The sequence below is a fragment of the Apostichopus japonicus genome, chromosome 16, assembly GCF_037975245.1.
Source record: "Apostichopus japonicus isolate 1M-3 chromosome 16, ASM3797524v1, whole genome shotgun sequence".
In the NCBI taxonomy this organism is placed as follows: domain Eukaryota; kingdom Metazoa; phylum Echinodermata; class Holothuroidea; order Aspidochirotida; family Stichopodidae; genus Apostichopus; species Apostichopus japonicus.
The window spans coordinates 2,415,644-2,438,409 of NC_092576.1; the positions used below are offsets into that span (position 1 = coordinate 2,415,644).

Below are 22,766 nucleotides of genomic sequence, written 5' to 3' on the forward strand. Positions count from 1 at the left end.
CATCAGAATTTAATGAGTTATTACTCCCGTGCAGTAAACTTCTTCGGAACGGAAAATGTAATGTCCACAGGATTAAAGGCACAAAGTGTTCTTTCATTTAGTCCGAAGATGAGAAATTTAATAGTACAACATCTTCAAACTGACAATATACAAGTTGCATCTTCTGTTACAATCAATGGTACTTTGTATAGACCAAATTTTGTAGTAGCATCTGACGTCATGGAAGGTGTGTTGGTGTTTGCAAAAATAGAGACAATATTGTTACATAACTCAGAAGCATACTTTTTGGTAAAGAGCTGTATGGATTGTAAATTTCATCGTACTTATTACTGTTACATTGCAACAGAAAAATGATCGGGGCCTTATCTGTTAAAACCGGAAAATATGTTAGACTATCATCCCCTGTCTGTTGGCTCAACTGAATATGGTATATGTGTGGTTCAAAGGTATAGATATGTAAAAGAATTTCCATAATTATGTTGAATGGAATCTACCTCTCTTCTTATTTCATTTACAGTTACAATGGCAGTTTGTTCAGAACTGTCATTTGCGATTTCATTTCTTAAACCTGAAGAATTTGCAAAGGCAATGGACTTTTGTGGATCATTAATATTAGACGTTACTGATGCAGTGATGGGAGAAAATAGGACAATAGTGTGCCTTTCTTAATGTTGTAAATCTTTGTTTCACAGAACATTGGGATGGAAGGGTACATGTTTTAAATAATACCTGTGTTTGAAGAAGTCCGTACAGTACAGAATATGGCCATTGTCTTATTAGTGTCCTTTGGAACAGAACACCGGGTTCTATCAGCAACGCAAAATGAGGTCATTACAAAAGTTAGAGATCTATTTCATATTCCACAAGAATATGAAATTAAACTTCAACGATATAGCCAAGATTGGGGAGAGTGGCTGACGATTGATCAATCAGAGATCAAAAACAGAGACAAAGTCAGAGTGCAAAGCTGCGACTTTACTAATATTGCAACTTGCAGTACACTTACAAGTGACCCAGTTCCAGCTTGCTCATCTATCTTCAGTAGTGTGATGGAAGAGTCACTGGAAAATGACCCCTTTTCTTCACTGGAAAGTGAAATAGAGCAGGTGGCAACAACAAACCAGACAAGTTCTTTCACAACCAGTGCAGAGGAATCAGAGCCACCTACCACTAGAGCAAAAAGGGCCACTGGACGGTAAGTTGCATGCACAGCATGTCAAAATTCTTTACAGACCAGTGCATACAAATCTTTCTCGTTTCCTTACTGGCTGCTATGCATTTCAGCAGCTCTAGACTCACTGAGATAAAGGAAGTTGTATCAATCCCACTGCCATAAAACATTAAGCTACTAAGCGTATAATGAAGCAACTTTATAAACTATTGTACAGGAGGCCTACTAATATTTACAATTGCCCAAAATGATATGCACAAATGCATGCCTTAAAAGAATATGCCAGGTCAAACTTCCTTTTTGATATGTTAAAGAGGAACATAATCTAAGGATTCTGGGGAAATTTGCATTTAATTCCATTGCTTTGTACCGTTTTGAGATATTGATAGTTGAAGTTGCCACTTTTCGTGCCAAAAGTGAACTTGCGAGCAAACAGGTGTGACGTCATTGTTGCATACTGATAAATAATGTTTTGTTTTCCTTTAACATTTACGTCTAATTTTATACTCCACAATTGGATGCATCCATAATGTGAATGTACCATAGGTATTGGTATTTTGTAAACTTCACATCCCTTTTAGACACACTACTAGAAACCCTATCCAATCAAAGGTCAAATCAATAGACTGAAAAATAAAGAAAAAACAAAACATTATTTGTCAGTGTGCAACTATGACATCACACCTGTTTGCTTCAAGTTCACTTTTGGTAGAATATCAAATAACTTCAGCTGTCAATATCTCAAAAACAGTACATAGGAATTGAATGCAAATTTCACTAGCATGCTTTGATTATGTTCCTCTGTAACATACTAAAACGAAATTTTGACCTGGACTTTTCTTTTAAATATAATCATTGTACTACCTGCTGAATAGGTTTTTACATGCTCAAGACCAACCTTTTTAACTGGCAATGTTGAAGTTGGATTATGTGTTTAATTTAGAACCATAGTAATTTACCGTGAGTGAAGATAATGTCCATGAAACATAATATGTTGATGCATTTCTGAAATATCACCAGCAGAGATTAAATAAGCGTACTGACATTTTGGAGGATTATGAAAGGTCAGATTTCAGTACAACTGACAGCATGTACACAGCAATTTCTGGAATTGATTAAACAGTTAATTAATTACCAATAATTAGGTTAGTAAAAAACGTGATTGTAACTATGAATCAATCTCAAGTAGCTCGAGGGCATCTCATGTCAGAATATCATATGGGTAAGATTGACACAAGTTCCTGCGCAACCAGAAATGTAATCACAGAATCTAATATTTGCCATTTTTCCCCCATTGACATTGCTTTGATGCAGATTGGTGGTATGCTTTTACAACATTCCAAAGGATTGAAACCACCTATTTTACCTTCTTGACAGGGGTGGGGCTGACAAAATTATTAAATGGGGCAAATACGGAGGGGGCACCAACGCTGTAAAGACTTGTTGGGCTTCAAAAGATGTTATCCACACAAGAGAGTATTATATATGATTATTGCTGTTATTATTAATACAGTAGTATTATTGTTGTTGTATATCTATTTTTAATTATGTGTTTGGGGGGGGGGAGGCTTGGGGGTGGATCCAAGTGATGGCTGGACTGTACTCTGGCTAAAGCATTGTGCCTAACCCAAGTCCAACTACAAGACAAGTCTTAATAGCTTATACATCTAAATTGAAGTGTGAAACTGGAGTTGAAATCATGGCCTGTCGACGTTAAGATACCATGTGAGAATATGTCACCACAACTACGCAGTACTCTTGATCAGGGAATCTTCCCTACGACGAAGCAAAGAAGACAACTAATCCAAGTCTTGTATGACTATATGCTACAGTTTGGAAGGTAATATACATGTTATTGATCATATAGAACCTAGGCATTTTTGAGACCTAAACAGTTACATATTTTCATCCCCAACCCATACACCAAGCATTCTGTATGAATAATCAACAACCAGGTATATGATCCTACCACTCATCTGGTTGGGTATACAATTAAAGCTGTATGCTCAATGAGTTGGACTACAATAAATGTTAGCATGTTATTAGCACTCTGTGGTTTGCAGTAGGATACCGTTATGCTAGAGATTTTTCAAAGCACATGTTTTCATCATTTAATGTGGATGTAATCATTTGAAGTAAACAGAATTTATCCTTTAAATATCAACTATGAGCTAATTGATCTTTTTGTAAACTGAGTGTGAAAATTTAGTATCAGAAATTTCACTGAACATGTTGCAGGGAATATAGTTTTTCTATTTTGCAATAAACAGTTTTGAGGATTACATTATTCCTATCTTACAGTACATTGTTTAAAAGCACTACACTGTATCACTTTTGCATTTGTGTGGAACTTTGTATTCAATATCTTCTATAGTTAGTTTACCATATATATAACATGGAGAATGAGAGAATCATCCTGGAAGCTGTATGTTTGGATAATCATAACAAATGTAAAATATGTTTGTTTCTACAGATACCCCAGCAGATTTCATTATGAACAGGTTGCATAACAACTGATTAAGGAGTACCCATGCCTAGCACAAAACAACATACCATCAGCAAAACCATATGTAAGTCCTTCAAAGGTAATCTAAATATTTTGTCAAGTTGATCTACAGCCATACATATGAGCATATTGTTCTTAGTACAATTCAAAGGTCAGTTGGGTAAATTTTGAAGCATATAAAACATGTTGATATCCTTGTGGAGGGACGCTTACAGAAATATAATAGTTGTGGATGTAACACATTGAGTACAAGAGGCCTATTGTCTTGGTAAAGGTGAAATGTCATCTGAGGTCAACATATGTCAAATGGTGTAATTGTAAACCTGATATCTCAAGTAGGAAAGCTTGGAGGGATCTCACAGTTGGTATGTAGATGCACTACATGTAGTGCAAGAAACCTACTGTCTTGGTGGAAGTCAATAGTCACCTGAGGTTAGAAGATGTCAAAAATTGTATATGTGTTATTTGCCATATCCTTAAGATTCTGTCAATCTAGTCCTAACATCATAGATTTTTTTCTTTATAAAAGCTATAGTGAACAATAGCCCATGAAGCTTGACATAAGTCAAGAGCTTATATAGGCTGTGTGGCACTATAAGATAAATCCACATGAGCCAATCAGTGGTTCACAGCAGCTTAGGAGCTACTGACGGGTGGGGTTGCTGGCCCCCTCACCCCAGAAGCGCATCTTAGCAGTGCGGTGGGAGGTGTGCACTATACATGACCTAAACTGAAAACATCTGGAGATTCAGAACAGTTGGCGTCCAGATGGCAGATGAACACTTCTCGGTCAAGGATTGGGTGCCTATAAACTCATCAATGTCATCAAATCTTCACTGTTCATTTTTCTGGTTGGCCCATTATATTTCCCTGCATCTTCACCCTTATGTTTTGAGTGCATAGCATATGTGCATTTTGTTTTCCCTGTTAAAAATTTTGTTTTTCCTTTGCATTGTTAGGATTATTGGAAACTACAAATTTCCGACAAGCTTAGAAATGAACGGAAAAGTATGGGAAACTTGGTTGATGAAGAGAGACGAAGGAAGGTCAGGAAAGTCTCACACCAACCTGAACTTGAAGGCGAAGATCATGGCAGCAATATGATGCACATAAAGTAGGGAAGCAAAAACATTCTTTTCTTAGTAGCTATTTACAGTCATTTTGATACCCAAATGAGGAGTTCAAGTTAATCACATTTATAGAACATTTGGAGATTATACATTAATTTACTTACAGGGTTCTGCTCATTGAATTGTCACACAGTACTGTTCAAAACTTGTTTGCATGAATGCCATAGTTTTTAAATCTCAGCAGCAAAACACCTTGTGCATGAGTTGGTCTGTCGTCTTTCATTTTTGGTTTTGATGAGAATGGTAACCAATGCATTCATGATCGTGTGTATGTGCATATGTATGCATATGTGTGTATGTTGTGCTTTGCTTGTAAACAGGACATCTCAAGAAGGGAAACTTGGATAGATCTCACGTTTGGTATGTGCATGTACGCTATGGAGAAAAGAGACACATTCCTTTTCGTGCAGGTCAAAGGCCACTACACAAAATGTGAGATTCTTCAGTTTAATCAGCATTTTGTGTCATTGAAACCTGAATGCATTTTGCGTTTCTGGTCAAAGCAAATTCACAGTCTGTCATCAACACTTCAATTTACTTTAGTTTTTTGTGAACCTAGATGGATGCCTTAATGGAAATAACATTCCATGAACAACGAGGCGACATCACCAACAAGATGATGGTACAGGACATTAAGGAAAAGTACCCATTTCTCTTTAGCATCACTGAGGTATGATCATTTACTATGTCCATTTATAGCTATAGCTGTTCGACTTGAAAAGAGTTTCAACTGTATTCAGTTGATCGATATACAAGACATTATAAGATAAATTGTGTGTACTGCCTTCTTTACCTCCAGGACACTGCTGGGTTGACCTTATTTAAGACGTTTCTGATATGCAGTTAACATAATCACTATGTCATGTTTTATCAAATGAAACGTTCCATGCTTAACTTTAAAGGTTAGAATATAATGATGCATCCGTGAATGTCAAAGCAAGGAATCCTGTCAGAACTACTGAGGGGAACGGTTTTTGTTTTTCTCTCCATACGATATATAGACTTAACTTATAATAGAGTGATAAGTATATATCTGTAAATTTTATCCGCCAAGAATGCAGTACAAGAGTGGATGTTGACCATACTCTACCAGATAATCCCATTCTTGAGATATGAGGAGGAACAACTGTGAACCAGTCAACTAAATATCAAAGCAGTAGCATCACTATAGCATTACATTGACCCTACTCTATCTTCTACATATTCACAATGAGTTTGAGAGGATTACTGGTGTTGCTGGTGTGACAACAAATACAAAGAACTTGAGGCCATTTGTCGAAGGTATTTTGCACTTCCCATACAAGGACAAACATGCTGAAAATTTCATCAAGACAACATTTGCAAACAAGTTGACAGAAGCTGTAACAATGGAAAAAGCTGAAGGTACATACATGTATAATGAAGATGGTGTAAAAGCTGTGTAAACCATCATATTTACAAATATTAACATATTTATGCATCACAGATAACTGATTTTTGAGGCATTCAAGTTGAAAAGTATTGATCCACTGTTAGGTCATCACTAATGACCTGGCCTACATTTTGCCTTCTAACATTACTAAAAGTTTTCAGTAGCGATTTCTCAGAGGATGTTGTGCACCCTCCTAATTTTTCCACATTGACCAAGGACTCATAGAAAATTAAGTCAGCATGGAGAAAATGACTGTAAAGTTTTTGTTACATTGATGCGAGCCTATTTTACCAAAATTGGCCATATTTGGAATTCTAGCATATTTACGGGCAGTACATACTGTATACCTTTAACTGAACTCGAGATGGTGAAAAAGTAAGATGGCTTAATAATAGATTTTGTCTTATCAAATAGCACAATGAATGGGTCTCTGAAGTATGGGGCTTGTTACCTGTATGTCCCAGGAATGCCATTCTGTTGAATGTTATTTAATTACACTCTTTTCAGTTACCATGATATGGAAATATTGGCATATCACTCAATATCAATCTGGCAGAATTTTCCCTCTTTGAAATTAGTAGTCTGTAGATATGTTGATTGTTTGTTCTAAATTGTTATTCCCAATTTACTCCCAAATAGAGATCAAAGTAATCGCTGCACTGTCTTTCCTGTCATCACTGTTTAAGAAGAATCCATCATCAATCATGGGCACCAAAGATGACCACAGTAACGTAAGTTTTTTACATATTCACTACTGAAGTGGCAATACATGTTATAATGCACAGATACATTTGTAAATCTATTCAGGGGTTGTAAGATTAAAAGCATGTGTACTGTATATCAAAGATTTCTTAGCAAAGTACGAAGAAATCTATGAAAAGTTGATGGTTTTGTGTATGTAAACATGGGAGTGGTACTACCGACTTGACTTGCGTGTGTTAATGCTGCTTTCAAACACATTAACACAAAATGTACAAGTTGGTTGAACATCAAACTTGGGATGTAGATTGCCAATGGTGAGCAGAAAAAACGAAATGCTTCCTTGCAGGTCAAAGGTCATTTGATGTCAGAAGAGGTCACGTTCAGTGCAGGTCCTTCAACCTACATTTATATTGATGTTATAGGGCAAGTTATAAGTAAAACATTTTCACTTTTCTTTACACCATTTTTATATTCCCTCTTTTAATGTCATTTCAGGAGAACTTAGCACCATTTTTATTGGTCAGCAGCAAGAACATCTTCGAGGCAGATGGATTTGCGGTCAATTGCGAGCAGGTGGAGGTATGCAGTTGTAAAACTTTCATGGAAGGACTGGCTTTACTTGTAGAATCTTTTTGGATATTTGACATGCAATACCTAAAGGCAACCAAAGACATTTATAACTTTATGGAATGCTGCTTGTTCAAACTGAAAGCAGTCAAACCATTACGATGTGTGTATTTAGTTTTGACTAAGCTTTCATTCCCAGACAGTACCTGATAAAATTTGCTGAAAACTTTGTCTTTGATATTAAACCTTCATCATTCCATTCTGTGTTGTTATTGTGACTGTTTTAAGTCTTATGTTTTCTAAATATGTAGCTTTACTATAATTTCACTCTGAAAGTGTTATCTTAAAGTACAATGGATTTCATTATGTGAATCTCATACTTTAAGAGTCAAGAGAAGAAATCTTACATTCATACCCCTTAGTAAAGTCAGTAAGTACTCCATTTAAAGAAGAATAATTGATGCAGAGATGTTAAGATAAAGGGAAAGCTACTTAGATGTAAGAGGAACATTGAGTTATTACATATGATTTTCATCACTGGGTAATCAGCATGCAGCTGTCAAAGGAAAGCAAGTTGCTGGAATTCTCTTATTTTTTGGTTTTGGTATTCATATACTTTGGTGTTCATATTAAGCATGTTTCATGGATAGGGGTTTAACTTAATTAACTTTCATGGAAGGATGGATTTCTTGTGGAATCATTTTAGGTATTTAACATACATTATCCAAAGATAGCCGAATGCAACATTATTTTATGGAATGCTATTGCTCAAACTGAAAGCAGACCCAATATGTACATGTGATCTTTTATCCTCGGACAGTAGCTGATATCATTGCTGCAAACTCCTTTTAAGATTTACATTTTATCTTTAATATTGAACCTTCACTGTTTCATTTTGTTTGTTATGGTAACTACTTATAAATGTATGTCGCTGTCAAAATATGTAACTTCACTATGATTTCACACTGAAACCTGAAGTAAAGTAAATGTTAAAGTAAGTTGGATTTTGTTATAACATTATCATCATCCTTTTAGTGTCTTTTAGAACACTTCATGTAAAAAGAAGATAACAATTGCTACTTAACTAGTTGGATATAAGAGGTATGTCGAGTTGCTATATATGTTTCTTCATCACATGGTAATTCAGCATGCTGTTCTTAAAGAAGCAAGCTGCTGTACATTATTTTAGTTTGTTTTACAGTATTCATATACTTTACAAAGTATATTGTTACAATAACTAGTCTTGAATTATTATGATATGTTACTTCTAGCAGCAGCAAAACAACTGAAACTTGTCAAACAAGTAAATGTGATTAAGAGGGCTGACTACAGTGTTTTCACAATCTCAGTAAGCCTGTTTATTATAAAAAAAACAACTTTGAAGGTCCCTCTATATATCTGGATCTGTGTGTAAAGGGAACAGAGTAGCTCTTCATAACTGCATTGTTTGTATTGATCATTTAATTCATAAAATTTTTATCAACCAAAATCATAGAAATATGTTGTTAAAAGAGCTGGATAACTGATTTTTTATTACCAAAAGAATTATATAAAATAAAGAGAAAATGCTTAAAACTTGTCTTTTTAAATATTTTACTGTGTCATTTTACTCAGCTACAGATGCATACGAGTATTAAAACCAATAGTGTGTTAAAATTGGGACAGACGAGTAAAGGAGGAATGTGAGTAGAAATACTCAGCTATAATGAGTATGCATATTATCTACTCATCAAATCTGTATAAAATTACTCATACTTTGATGGTAATATAATTGAAAATATGTGTAAATTTTGGGAAGTAAATTTACACATTTAAACTAGTCATTCAACCCGTATTTATCTTTGTGTGCAGTTTTATTTTATTTTGACATTTAGATATAGATAACAACTCACATAAGCCGAATGAAATACAAATTAGGAAAGTGTGTAAACGAAGATGATTTCAAAGCACAGATTACATTCAGCACATAAACAATAATCATTCAATTCAGCAGTGATTAATTGGTTACATTTTATTTATTTTTCAATTTATTTTATGAATATTATCGATTAATCTATATACAGGTAACATTATATGAGGATATGTCCTCAAGGTATAACGATGGAATGTTCCTGATTGTCTCTCTACAATCAACGTACTATGGATTCGAGTGTTCAAATGAAATTGGAAGCACACTCTAAAAACGTTCTGGTGAAATAATCCTGGTTACCTCAAAGTGACACCATTGGGGTTAAAATATTAGCAGCCAACCCGTATCCTGGTTAGCCTGATTTGAATTTTATCACGCTCTAACTTTTAACTACTTTCCTGGTTGAATTCAGTGACGTAATTGACATGCTAACTTCGCGGGATTTTAGTAACGAGCACAGTGTCGGTCGAAAGATTTCACATCAGGCCAGAAACCATGGATGAGTTTGTCAAAGAAAAATTAGCATAATGGAATCTATCATCACTGAATGATATATTTGAAGGTAAAGTTTGTTTTGATTATTGTGATGCAGAAAGGTTTGACCTATTTTCTTTGAAATACGTGCGATTGTCTTAACAGACGTTCGGTAGGCCAATAAAGTGGGCTAACACTAAGTTGACTTAGTGAAAGGGCTAGGCCCAACGTTATGACAGGTCTAGCAATGGATAAGCCTACACATTGCTAGCTGTCGAACATGGCTGTGCTTTACTTTAGTACCTCAAATTTTGCACAGTCCTGTTCGAAGGCTAATATAATGCAGACAATGCCAAGGCTAGGCCCACATTAAACCAGTTGCCGTGACTTATGCCGCCCTGTAAATAACTGCCCTAAAAAGGAGCGAACCGCCACTAAAAATGGTAACTCTTGTTTGTTTTGGCAAAATTTGACGACAGAAATTTAGCCTACTGTAGCAACTACCATATCACGATTGCAACTCTCTTTAGTTTGTGCATAGGCTACGCATATCCTAACAGTATTAGGCTAGGCCTGCTGATACTAATGGCTAAGCGTATACTAATGTTAGTCCCCACTGTTAATTGTTACTAAGTTAGGCTAGTACTACAGTATGTGTCAGGACAATAATAATATAACAACAGGTCTCCCACTGAACCATTAATCAACCCAGTAATATCTCACATTGCAATTGAGAGGCTTATCCCTAAAAAATTGGCCCATTTGCTATGACAACCTAACTTCATAGGTCCCCTTGTCCCTTAAAAGAAAGTACACATTTTTTTGTCATTCTCTCTTGACTAAATATGTGTTGTGTTAAGATATACGGATGAATGAAAGGTGGATAGGTGGGTGGAACATTGAACAGAACTTCTTCCTCGGCTTCATATATCTTGTACAACCCATGTATGAAGGTGTTGCATTTTCTCTCTTCCTCTCTTTTTAAGATTGAGATGGATTTCGCAGAATTAATCCTAATGTTGCAGATAACATTTTCATGCAGTGGACCTTGCCCTTCGTTGAAAAGGTTTTGCAGTATGCAGATCTGCAGAGAAAGTGGCAATCATATCTCAACGTCAAATCAAACAGGCTTGATTCTGGTATGTACATATTGCTATCATACATTTTTCAACTAGATATCATGCAATTGCATTGATAGTTTGATTGCTTTTAGTTGTTTATGTAATATACTTTCAGAGAGAAGTTCAAATTGGAGCTTCAAGATTTTATAATATAACAAACAGCAGTAATGTAGTCAAAACCAGTAGATCCAAGTTGATATTGATGCACACATTGTACACCAAAGGACAACACTTGCTGTTGCTCAACTATTTTTAATCAATGTATTAAAGTAGTAATCACTGTGAAGATGATGCATGAAGTCACTTATGACTCTGAACAATACGGGTTAACATATGCCAAAATATGTTAACCCGCATGTTTCCCAAAATTATGTTAATATTCCTTCTTCTGCTATATGACATCTTAATCTTGTGTTGGGAAACTAGATACAGGTCTATTTACATATATATGTTTGTACACATGTGTGTAGATGTGTTTTGGCAGGCTGCAACATACATGTATGTTGCAGCATTCAAACATTAACTAATGGTGTTTGCAGCTGACAGAAAGGTAAAAAATGCACAAGCTGAAGTTTGCGTTGTGTGATAAGCAAAACGGAGTCAACATTATTTAAAACTGAAGTAGTTATTCAAAGATTGGTTTCTGCATTTTCTGTATTTTTCAGATGAAAATAAGAGTAACATTGGATTTAATTTGTTGCCCTGCATTTTACCATCTGGGAGAAATGGGAAGAAGAGGTGCAGCATTGATGATGCGATGAAATCCTTTGTGGATCTTCAACCTGTAAGTTATTATGGCTTCTACAGTAACACTCAAGTTGTCACAAATCAATGAAACAGTTGTTATTTGTAACAATTGACATGCAGACTGATGAGTTTGTAGTAAAACACACTATCAGCTGTGAAAATTGCAGTGACTATGCAGTATCTTCGACCAATTGGGTCTTTGCAACCAGTCTTTCATGATGCTCTTTTACGCTGTAAAATGTTTTTTTTTTTCTTATAGTACTGGCAGTTTTACGCTGTAAAATGTTTTTTTCTTTTTTCTTATAGTACTGGCAGTAGTGGGAACTGGTAAAGTGGGGAGCTTCCCTTGTTTAAAGTTGTAAACGAACTCTCCTAATGGACTTATTTTCCAAGTTTTTTATTGTTTAAAAGGATAAAAAAGGAACTTCCAAAAATAAGGCTACAACAGACAAGGTTGCATGTCTGTTTATAGACATGACTAGTTACTTTTTTTAAAAAGATGACTAAATGTCTTGTGAGGTAAATTTCTTCCAGGGTGGTTAAAGACTTTAAAATTTTGCCCGAAGGTGACCATATTTGAATATCTGGCATATTTGGGGCCAATGCAGCATACCTTCAAACTTTTCAAAGTGTTCTTTTCCAGGAAGTGTGTATTTAAATCTGCTTTTTTTCTGTTTTTTGAAGGTTGGCACCAACATGCCCAAATACTTGGAGGAAGTTGACAACCACCAGCCCTTTGTCTTAATAATGGCTTATCGGGATGCTGCCCATTAAATTTTTGTTGTGGCGGATGGGCATGGATTAGAGCAGCAGACCCTACTAAAGGCTCTTGATGTTTGCTTCAAGTTGTTATATGTATTAGACCTTCACTATCCGTGGCAATGTGTGGTCACATGGGAGTTTGTCCAGATGGTTCTATACGGACTGGACACTAAAGTCAAATCGAAAACATCACCTGCCGTGATTGCAATGAGGGCTGCATTGAAAGCAGGAATGGATGACTGATGCCAGAAGCTTGAAACATCATCACTTATCTCCAACTATTGTTCATTCTTTTTTTTATTGTAATGGTTTGTGACATGTGGAAACTTGCCATGGATATCATTCGTTTGTTATAACTTTTCTTCCTATCTACAGTACCATAGTTGGCCTATCTTTGTCAACATTTGTAGCAATTCTTCCAACCAGTCTCCAAGATGAATCTACAGTCATACACACAGGTTTTTAAGTTTTCAATACATCGTAAAGTTGCTTTTAATTTGTGTGTACTTATCTGTCAAAGACCAGAACTATGCATTCAGTTAGTATTCATTGTTCAACCTTAGGGACAGGTCAGTCCATCAAGTTTCTCCTCTAGTCCTTTATAATACTTTTTGTTTTACATAGACAAGACTTTTCAGTTCATGAACAATTTCTTAACACTTTTATTTTCACTCATAGCATGATAAATCAAAATTAGTTGTATATTTTAAACTTCATAGACATGGTATTGTTGTTCATGGAAACAAGGGTCATTTGACAAACTGAAACCGTTATGAATAGTTAGATCTATGATTAAATCATACTGAAATCGAAACTTGTTTGAAGTACATAATTTTCATTGTTCCATGTCAAAAAGGAACAAAGGTCAACATCTGACATCCTTGTAGCACAAAAATTACATGTGATGCGAAATTCATGTATGGTTCATCATAGTATAAGAACCTACGTTGTATTTGATTGCCCTCTATGGGTTTTGAATAATAATGACTAAACCTTTTCAGCAGTTCAAAAGATTTCCCTATTCAACTCCTGCTGGAATATTTTAAGAAAAGATGACTAAAGGCGGTAGTACAACATTATTTTCCTTAAAAGTTTTAAAAGTAATTAATTGTAGTTATATGCTTACTTTAAACTTCAAATCTTTCACCATGTGTGCTATCCATGTATTTTGTAGTAATTTTAGCTGTATTTTTTTAGTAGTAATAGCTGTACTTTAAGTATGTGAAATACTTGCCATAATGTTGTTTTAAAGTTTACATGTTTACTTGTTAATATGATGCAAACACTAGTAGAAGTTTTACCTTCTTTATATCCGTCCATTATTCCTCTCATCCTTCGAATGCATTTGCCTGATTATACTATGTATATATTTACACCACTTGCCATCAAACATTCTCTTACGTTTACATTCATGTTTTACTATTTGTTTATTGAAGATTTACTAAAGATGTTTTCAAATAGATAGTTACACCCTCTACTTTTTGTACTTGTTTAAATTTTGTACACGTATTTACTTGTTGGCGTTTCAGTTTGTTGTTCCGAATATGTTCTACGCCACATTACAATGCTTTTGTTATGCATTATCCAGGGAAGTCTATAGGCTGTGTTTTGTCCTGGGCCTAGGTTATTTGATAAAGAGGTGGGTTTACAATCTGACAATGATGTCTCATAAAATAATGAATAAAACCCTGATTATGCTATGGATAAAGAACCAGGTAATTTGTTAAACCTCTGATATTTTTCCTGGTTACAAACTGACCATTGTCCCTGGTCACTAACTGACCATTATTCCTGGTCACAAACTGACCATTAATCCTGGTCACAAACTGACCATTAATCCTGGTCACAAATTAACCAGGATCTTGGTGAAGCTTATTTGACCAGGATTTCCTGGTCAAGTTGACCAGGATTGTGTAGGTGGCATATTGACCCGGAACCTGGTAACATTTTGACCCCATCCTGGTGTATTTTAACCAGGGCTTTTTTAGAGTGCAGTAAGGTATGACCTATAGACCTGCATCGAAAAGGACGTGGCAGGTTATTTTTGTGAGATATTACCGGAAATATATTTAAATTCTACTACCAGTTACTTTTATCCCATTGGTTCATCGTTAAGATTTTATTGGAATATTTGTAATTTTCACGTGGCTCATTGTTTTACTGTAACTAAATTGTATCTACGGAATATAAGTACCGCATGTTCACGCGAAAATAGTTCTGATAAGTTTCAGCTAGCTTAAGACTCATAGAACTCATCATTACGAGAGTCAAACAAACAGCGTAGTTAGGACTGTGCCGCAACTCTCTACGCTTTGATTCATATGAAACGAAAAGGGAACTTGAAGATGCTAAGAATGGCCAGACTCGAAGGAATGTCATCCTTCTATGAGATTCATGTTGTCCTGGAGAAATTAGTGGTGTTTAACTCGACAATCAAGAACGACCTAAAGAGCACCGAGCAGAGACACTGTAGGTTACACTGACTTATGTCATTACTAGGCATTATACGTCAGTTGCCAGTCTTCGCCGCTGTTGAGAAAAAAAAGGGGAGAGGCGTTACCATGTGTCAAATGATGACATCATTTTTTTAAAGCTTTTCTAATTAATCTATGTTGTTCTACTTATTATGATTATTCGAGCTAGGCTGTTAGGGTTTCTTGAACACCATATTTTAGAACAGGAATATGAAATTAAATCAACATATACAACTTTGCTATATCGATCTGTATCCATTGAAACCATAATGTTCTTGTTCTCACATTTTATGTTGAAGGTTAACTTTCTTTTGAAATTACTTTTAGACAGGGCAACATTTTTCATATTTTATTTATGACAGAAATGATTCATTGGACTTATAATGTTGTATATGGATATCCCCATGATTTTCATGGTGGTACATAAATTGAATAATTTCAGATAACAAAAAATGCAGCAGGGTAATGATTTCTGAGTGATTGGTGGAATGCAAAACAAGGATTCTCTCAAATTTAATTTTACAGATGAATTACATCAAACTTTATTTACTTACAATTGGAATGACTTACGTCATATATAATAACAATTACATCTGGACACTTAATGAATCGATTCATTTGGGGTCAGAAACTTTCGCAAGTTTAAATCCTTCCAAAATATGGACCGTAGATTTTGGTGAACATTGCAGCACTACATTTTATATTAAGGGAACGTTTATAATAATGCATGGATACTTAGTTAATCACGATAATGAGGGTTTTTTTTTATTTTTGTCTACTCTGTGAGCAAAAATTGTTAGTGAGTGTTGACATACCTGTAGTGATACTGGAAGGCTTCGACCTATAAGCGAAACAGTAAAATGATGAAATAGAAATATTTAGAAAATAACGATTTTGGTTTTATTATTCGTTGATAGCGTGAGCTTTACTGTGCAGCATTAGAGACAACAAACTGGTGATGTTGTGTATAATAGGATATAAGGAGATATCCTGATAAACTCTCGTGATGCATTTACGGACCAGTGAGAACTTGCAGAGCCTACTTCCTTACACCCACACCACCTTAACACACCCACACATATTAACAACCTGACGAATAATCCGTGTTTTACCTCTTTGGCATAATCAGCATCCGTTATTTCATCACCAGTTTTCAACATCTGTAAGTAAAACATATAAATTGGTAAGGAACATTATGTTCAATTGATATTTCTACTGTTTTGTTGTTCACTACAACTTTGTCTTACCTCACTATTCACATGTTTCAACAAGAGTCGGTTTGTGTAATAGGAACATTTTAATAGGAAATATTAAGATGAAGGAATGTATTAGACAACATCAGGCAATTTGGTTGTTTTTAATAACATCAGTTGTATAATTTCGTTGTTATCGAAGCGTTTAAGTTGTCTTCCATCTCCACTAATGGGATTGGAAAATGTTTTTTTGTGAAAACAGAGTGATTTACATCGTTAAGCATTGTAGTTCTCGAATTCATGATATGACGTGATAGTCAAGTAGCAATTAAATCTGGAAATTTAATTAATCGATTAATTTAGACTCTGAAAGATTTGCAAGCTTAAACCCTTCCAAAATATGGACCGTATCATTTTTGGAACATAACGGCACTAGAATTCATTTAGTTCCTGATTTTTTTTCTTACTTGACGATTTATTATAAGGAACTGCTTAGAAGTATTATCAACTTCCGGTAACACCATTATAGATTCTTATGAAAAAATTAAATCTATAAGACATATGTATAAAGTAGTTAAAGCTCTTAGAAACGTCTTCACTGTCCTCTTATATCACCCATGCCATGGACAGGAATATCAACAATTTACAGTGGGATAATATGAATGTACTTGTCACTCTGCAGCGTGGTTGGGTGAGGGTTACGTGGGGGTAGTGGTGACAGTAATTGATCACAAAACACTAACATAAAACGTGTAAATAACATTTCAAGGAGTGATTTGTTTTTAATTCGGAATATTACATTCATAATTTTGCCTGCTGTGTGAGCGAAAGTGTCGTGGGAGGGGGGGGGGGTGGTAGGCAGTAAATGAAGCACCTCCTACTTGGATCAACATATGTATGATTCCGGAAGTTATTGCCAGGAAGTAAACTTCTTTAATCCATAACCTCACACTAGTGAAGAGCCGCCACAAGTATATGTCTCTGCACTGGTGTGGGAATCTTATATCATAATATTACAATGATAAAGGCAAATGGCAACTATAATGCATACTAAACGAGGGGCAGAATTTTAGTCTCAATGGATAGCAATGTTTTTAAATTGTCTACGAAATAATGCAATTACTTGTAGTAAACCTATATGCGTGGTGACAACACACACTTTTTACTTACAGGAAAGAGATTCTCATAATCCTCATTCAGTAGCCAGCGGCCAGACTCAAGATCCAGAATATAGTGTCGTTCTTCATAACCGTAAGGAAACCAGCCAACTGTAAAGGGATAGACAAAAGACTCTGGAATATTGTTCACTTGACTATGAGTCATATATGAGACCGAACTTCGTAGATACTCCTTTGAAACCCCACCCCCCCCCCACTCCCTTTAGATACACAAGAGAATATTGCTATTTACGATTACACTCACTTATCGTTAACACATGAAAGATGTGATATACGAACAAACCCTTCTGTCCTCCCAAACATGGCATGTATTTATATAGCACAAATGAAAGCGATTATCTACATAAACAACAGCTGGTCAATTAAATATCCTGTAGAAACCAGACACATCGCAGATATCAATAAAAAGCCTATTTTTTGTGGGCAATTTAAATTAAAAAATGGAGAACACTTGTCAATTTAATCGTCAACGTATGTTATTTGTAATGTTCAGTAACTGTGGAAATTGAATTTGTATGAAATATAAAGAGTGGGAATAAAAAATGAACAACATGTCACACGCTCAATTAGACTCGCTCAACAACAGAAAACTTTACACTGCTTAGATGTATTTATATTTTTATAATATATGTGATAAACGAATATGCATAAGAAAGAGTGATTTAAAATATGATTCTACAAGCATTTTCCCTTCACACTACCTCCACCACTATCCCACTCCCCTGATATTACGTTGTGACACACACGTACCCTACTTGTAATAATCACCAAACAAAACACCTCAACACATAATCATAATCAATGCACTCAACTTGGTAATTTTAATGTACTTTTGTTTGCTCTTTTGGCATGATGTGCTATCATTTTACTAATAATGTGAATTCGTGGATTTGTGCTATAAGAGACCATGTTTAGTTCCAGTAAATAGCATGTAATATATAAACAACAAAACAAGCACCTGCACGTACCCCCGTTTACAAAGAGAACATTTTGAGTGTCTCACATTTCCTTTTCTAGTACATGTATGTAACTTTGTTCTAGATTACATTATAGTTGTTTTTCTCTTGTGGTGTTCTGTGCTGTGCCAAAATACACAGTAAGCTGTCCTTTCTGTGTTCATCTACACTTCAATGTTGCTAAACAGGTTTCAGTCGTTATTCTCCATGACTAATTGTTACAGGTATATAATATTTATGTGCTCCACAGAAGTTTCCTGATGTGAGAGGAATTTTGGTGTATATACAAGGTCATGTAGAGGTCAAATTCGCCAGATTTCGTATAGTTATTGTTGATAGAATGTACGCGATGTTGTGAGTCTTTCTGCGTACGTTATGTGCGTGACATATTTTCATATAATTTCATTCAACTGTGCGCGATCGTGATCGATTGGCTTGTCCAATCAAGAGTTCTTATTATTGGTCGCTATCGGCACTTTAGCCAATCAGCTGAGGGTGCGAACATGCTGGTTTATTCCAGTTTGCGTGACTTCGAATAAACATATTTTCGTATTTGGGAGTTTTTAGTCTTCGTCCCGTAAGGACGTATCGTTTGAGTTCTCAATTCTTTAGGCTCTTTATTGCTAAACCGGTTCAAGTTTCATCCCATCTGTTGTTCTCCATTTGGAATCCGAGCACTTAAAGAAATTATATCACAACAAGAAAGTATATGGTTCGTCTCCTTAACTGTTTCCTATATTATCTCGATATTTTGGACTTAACCCTCGGCAGAATAATCTCGAATAGGCGCGCACGCTAACCTGACATAAGTATCAACTAAAACCCAGCCTTACACTATCATCTATTCTGATTATTTTCTGATTAGCAAATACTAAGCAAACACTAGCAATTTCACTAAAGGAAGGCAAGATTGAAGACAAAAAACACGTTGCCCGATATACAGGGAGCAATTTAAAAATAAATTTGCGTGGACCCGCTTTTGTGTTCACTTGTACACTGGTTGTTTACTTCGCTGCGGGAAATTGTTTGGGCTTTTTTTTTTTTAATGCTCATATTCCATCGGACTAAAATCAAGTAAACACTAGCTAAGCTGGTCATTCGTGTTATAAGTTGATGATTAAACGTCATCAACTTCAACCTAGAATCAAATTTCATGAAATAATCGGTAACGGACAGCTTCTCTTGATTAAGAGGTTTAGGGTGGGCCGGAACTTCTGTATTACCGTTTATGACCAGTATCAAGTTGCCTGGCATCTTTCAATACAAAACATTTCCCAAAATATAACATATTCTCGTATTTTAGTCGCTAGAGGGATTTTGCTGCTGAATTTACAGGCAAACTTCAATTGCATTACTTTAAACCTTGTTTCATTTATAGACATAGAAATAAGCTTCATTCAACTGTTTGCCTGTACTGCACAATGTTTATCGTTTGAGAAATAGCTGGTTAAAATTGTTGATTGCTCTTTCTTTGTGCAGAACTGAAGATGAAATTTGTAACTACTGTCATAATGTTGTAGTTACTGCTTTGTATTATATATAAAGTGGTAAAGCGCCCAGAGTTTCATTGATGATTAAAACGGCCATGACGTCATGACCACTCACTCAGTACATGTGCAGAGTTAAATCCTATGATGTTGCACAGCCATATATGTGCTTTTGGTATTTTGGAACTTCATCAAATCAATGTATAGCAGACAAGAACTCATCAAAACAGCACCGAATTTAGTGAACAAGCTTCAATTGACATAGTTCATAAAAAAGATGACATAATTACTATATATATATATATATTGAACATTTAATTTGTACTTATATTTATGTATATGTATTTATACACATATAAATATATATATATATATATATATATATATATATATATATATATATATATATATATTTTCTTTTCTTTTCTTTCTTCAGGGAGTCTTCCACATTGTTAAGCTTTTAAGCTTTATGGAAGACTTCCCTCCACTTTGTACTTTTGTGGCAAAACAAATAAATAAAATATAAAAGAACCTTCAGTGACATGAAAGTTGGTTCAAAGGAAACAGAAGTTTAAACAACCTTCCTGATACAATCTCACTTGCAATTAGATTGATAAATTATCACAATCATTAACATTACTAAGAAGCCAGTTTATCATTACTAAAGAAACCTACTTTACAACATATTCCTATATTCAATACACTTATAGTATTCAGCAATCAATCTATTTCTGTCCTTATAGTTCATCGATATTGAAGTACTAATGATACTCCAGGCTGGACTACATAAGTTGAGTGTCAGACTTGACACTGTGTGTGCTCTGAAACCATTAAATTGCACCAAATCCCTCCTTTGCTCCATTCCGACTCTTCTTGATAAAGATCACTAGAATCTCAATGAAATATTTATACTGTACCTTTGACATTCCTTGCTTTCAGATTTGCCAGAGAGGAAGATGTAATAGTAGATGGCAGCAGACAGTATTGAAAACTGCAGAAGAACGAGATTGATTGTAATCATAATTGTGACGTCACATAAAATTCAAGCACTGTCCATCCAGTGTAGCTACTTACATCATTAATTATCGACTACCAGGTGCCGCTTATAAAAGAAACGTAAACGGTGGAAGGATGAAGGTTAGCAATATTATACGCTAAAATACCTTAAAGCTGAACGTCTGATATCGTTATTTAAAAAGGCGATCATTTACCTTTGACATTATATTTCGGTCTGATTAACTCCATTGTATACCCAACTATAATGGCGGGGAGTTGTGTGCTGGCATGGACAAGATCACCAAAGTTATGCAATTACTTATACGCTAAATGTTAACATTTAACGAGTGGAAATGATGGGTATGTAAGCTACATTCAACATAACTTCACTACACTACGATACCCATATCCACGGATGCAACACCCGTTTTATGCATTGCAACACGGGGGGGGGGGGGTGAGGGGGAGGCAAAAACCTTATGCCTTACATCCAGTTGAAGGTTCCTGGGAGGGGGGCGGGAAGGTGGCCCACTCCCTTTGAGAAATTTTGGTAAAATGGATTGCGCTTGCAAAACGGTTCTACTGTTTGCAACTTTTTTTTATTTCTTTATTGTTTAGACTGAACCGTACACACATGTTATATAATGTACACAAGGGTGCTTTGGAATATTCCATCTGCCATTATTTTATTCTGGGGACTGTTTGTGCATCTAATAATATCATTAAGACTAGAGTGTGTGTTCAATGTTAATCAACTTGCATGAATTAAAATAATATCATCGCATCTTTTTTTAAATTTCAAAACATAAATTGCACTATAGTGCCTGACTTCTCTCTAGAAAAAAAAATCAACTCGAATATTGCCTCTATCGGGATCAATTAAATTAAATTTTATTTTGCTGTACACAATTTTTCCCGTTGTATATGCCAATTCTTACTAACATCAACTTTCAATACTTTCTTGGTAAATTCAAAGGTTGATGTAAACATCCCTCACTCACAGCATAACAATTTTGTTTTATCCTCAAGCAAATGAAGTTTCAATCGCCTCACCACTATCTATAAAAAAATGTTTCTCTATTTCTCGTATCATCAACCTCACCTGTTAGTGTGACGAATCCTCTTTAAGAGCATACAACACAGTATAACATGTACATAGATATGTCTTACTGCTATAACGACCACGAATATGAAAACGTTATAACAGGGATCTGATTTTTTAACAACTTGTTCTGCGGGCATATACACAATATGCTGCATTAACCTGCTATTGAAAATGAGTAACCGGAGGAAGTGATAAATCCTTAACGTTAGTTGAAACTATTACTTGTATATAGTAATAGCCCTACCACCCCCCCCCCAAAAAAAAAAAATTCACCCCTCCCGGATTATTTCACAAAATAATTAAGCCCAAATCTCCTTACCAAATAGATCTCTGGATTCTTTGTTATGTTGGGATTTTATATTGTTTACTTTCTTAAAGTACACTTACCACCAAGAACAAGAAAGTAAAAATCATTGAAAAAATTCTACCTTCAAGGTTCAAGATCAAACAACAATTTAAAACCAGACAGTGCCTAGACGTATCAAGGTACTTGTTTATTTCAAGATAACAGGGGTTATATAAAGGTCACGCGCGCGTCTCTTTTATTGAATTCAACTTCTTTTCATTGGGACGGGCGCTTTATTTGAACACAACTTTTTTTCATTGTATTGTTCAAGTATTTGATTGACAGGTGTTGAACAAAAGAAAATGTTAAACTATTGAAAGTGTCAGTGCTAGGAAAGTTTAGTGTACATCTTGAGGAAGAAAATGATGGAATAATGTCAATAGACTTTTAGCATTGAAAAATGTGTTCTGTCTGAGTAGAAAGAGTAGAAATAGTTAACTGTACATATATATGACGAATGTATACACAGTGTTGGGTGGATACGATCTACGTTAATTTTTGTAAATTGCCCTTATGATGAAAACATGGATC

General features: G+C 35.2%; 3 protein-coding genes across 11 annotated transcripts in view; 1 reads left to right on the forward strand and 2 right to left on the reverse strand.

Moving 5' to 3' along the window:
• The window catches only part of LOC139983650 (uncharacterized), a 468,492-nt gene that overhangs the window by 196,186 nt on the left and 249,540 nt on the right, over window positions 1–22,766 (reverse strand). For 2 of the 7 annotated variants that reach the window (XM_071997349.1, XM_071997350.1), the window contains exon 13: window positions 14,538–15,029. The exons of 4 other annotated variants lie outside the window; for them this stretch is intronic. In XM_071997349.1, coding sequence (XP_071853450.1) covers window positions 14,996–15,029 — 34 coding nt within the window. In that variant the 3' untranslated portion in view covers window positions 14,538–14,995. Of the gene's footprint in view, window positions 1–14,535; window positions 15,030–22,766 lie in introns of those variants that run through there. One more of the 7 variants, XM_071997351.1, reaches the window with a different exon arrangement.
• On the forward strand, window positions 9,673–13,977 carry LOC139983669 (uncharacterized). Of its 3 annotated transcripts, none has more exons than XM_071997387.1 (4): window positions 9,673–9,958; window positions 10,857–11,009; window positions 11,657–11,775; window positions 12,423–13,977. In XM_071997387.1, the coding sequence occupies exons 2-4, from the start codon at window positions 10,907–10,909 to the stop codon at window positions 12,510–12,512; spliced, it is 312 nt and encodes a 103-aa protein (XP_071853488.1). In that variant the 5' UTR covers window positions 9,673–9,958; window positions 10,857–10,906; the 3' UTR covers window positions 12,513–13,977. The 3 variants fall into 3 exon arrangements, with proteins under 3 accessions (XP_071853488.1, XP_071853491.1, XP_071853490.1); XM_071997390.1 differs by lacking the exon at window positions 9,673–9,958 and adding an exon at window positions 10,000–10,313; XM_071997389.1 differs by lacking the exon at window positions 9,673–9,958 and having other exon boundaries at window positions 10,328–11,009.
• The window catches only part of LOC139983717 (uncharacterized), a 33,238-nt gene continuing 26,242 nt past the window's right edge, over window positions 15,771–22,766 (reverse strand). The window contains exons 10-13 of the mRNA XM_071997450.1: window positions 20,706–20,779; window positions 17,338–17,435; window positions 16,087–16,134; window positions 15,771–15,815 (exon numbers count right to left, since the gene is read on the reverse strand). Coding sequence (XP_071853551.1) covers window positions 15,771–15,815; window positions 16,087–16,134; window positions 17,338–17,435; window positions 20,706–20,779 — 265 coding nt within the window. The remainder of the gene's footprint in view (window positions 15,816–16,086; window positions 16,135–17,337; window positions 17,436–20,705; window positions 20,780–22,766) is intronic.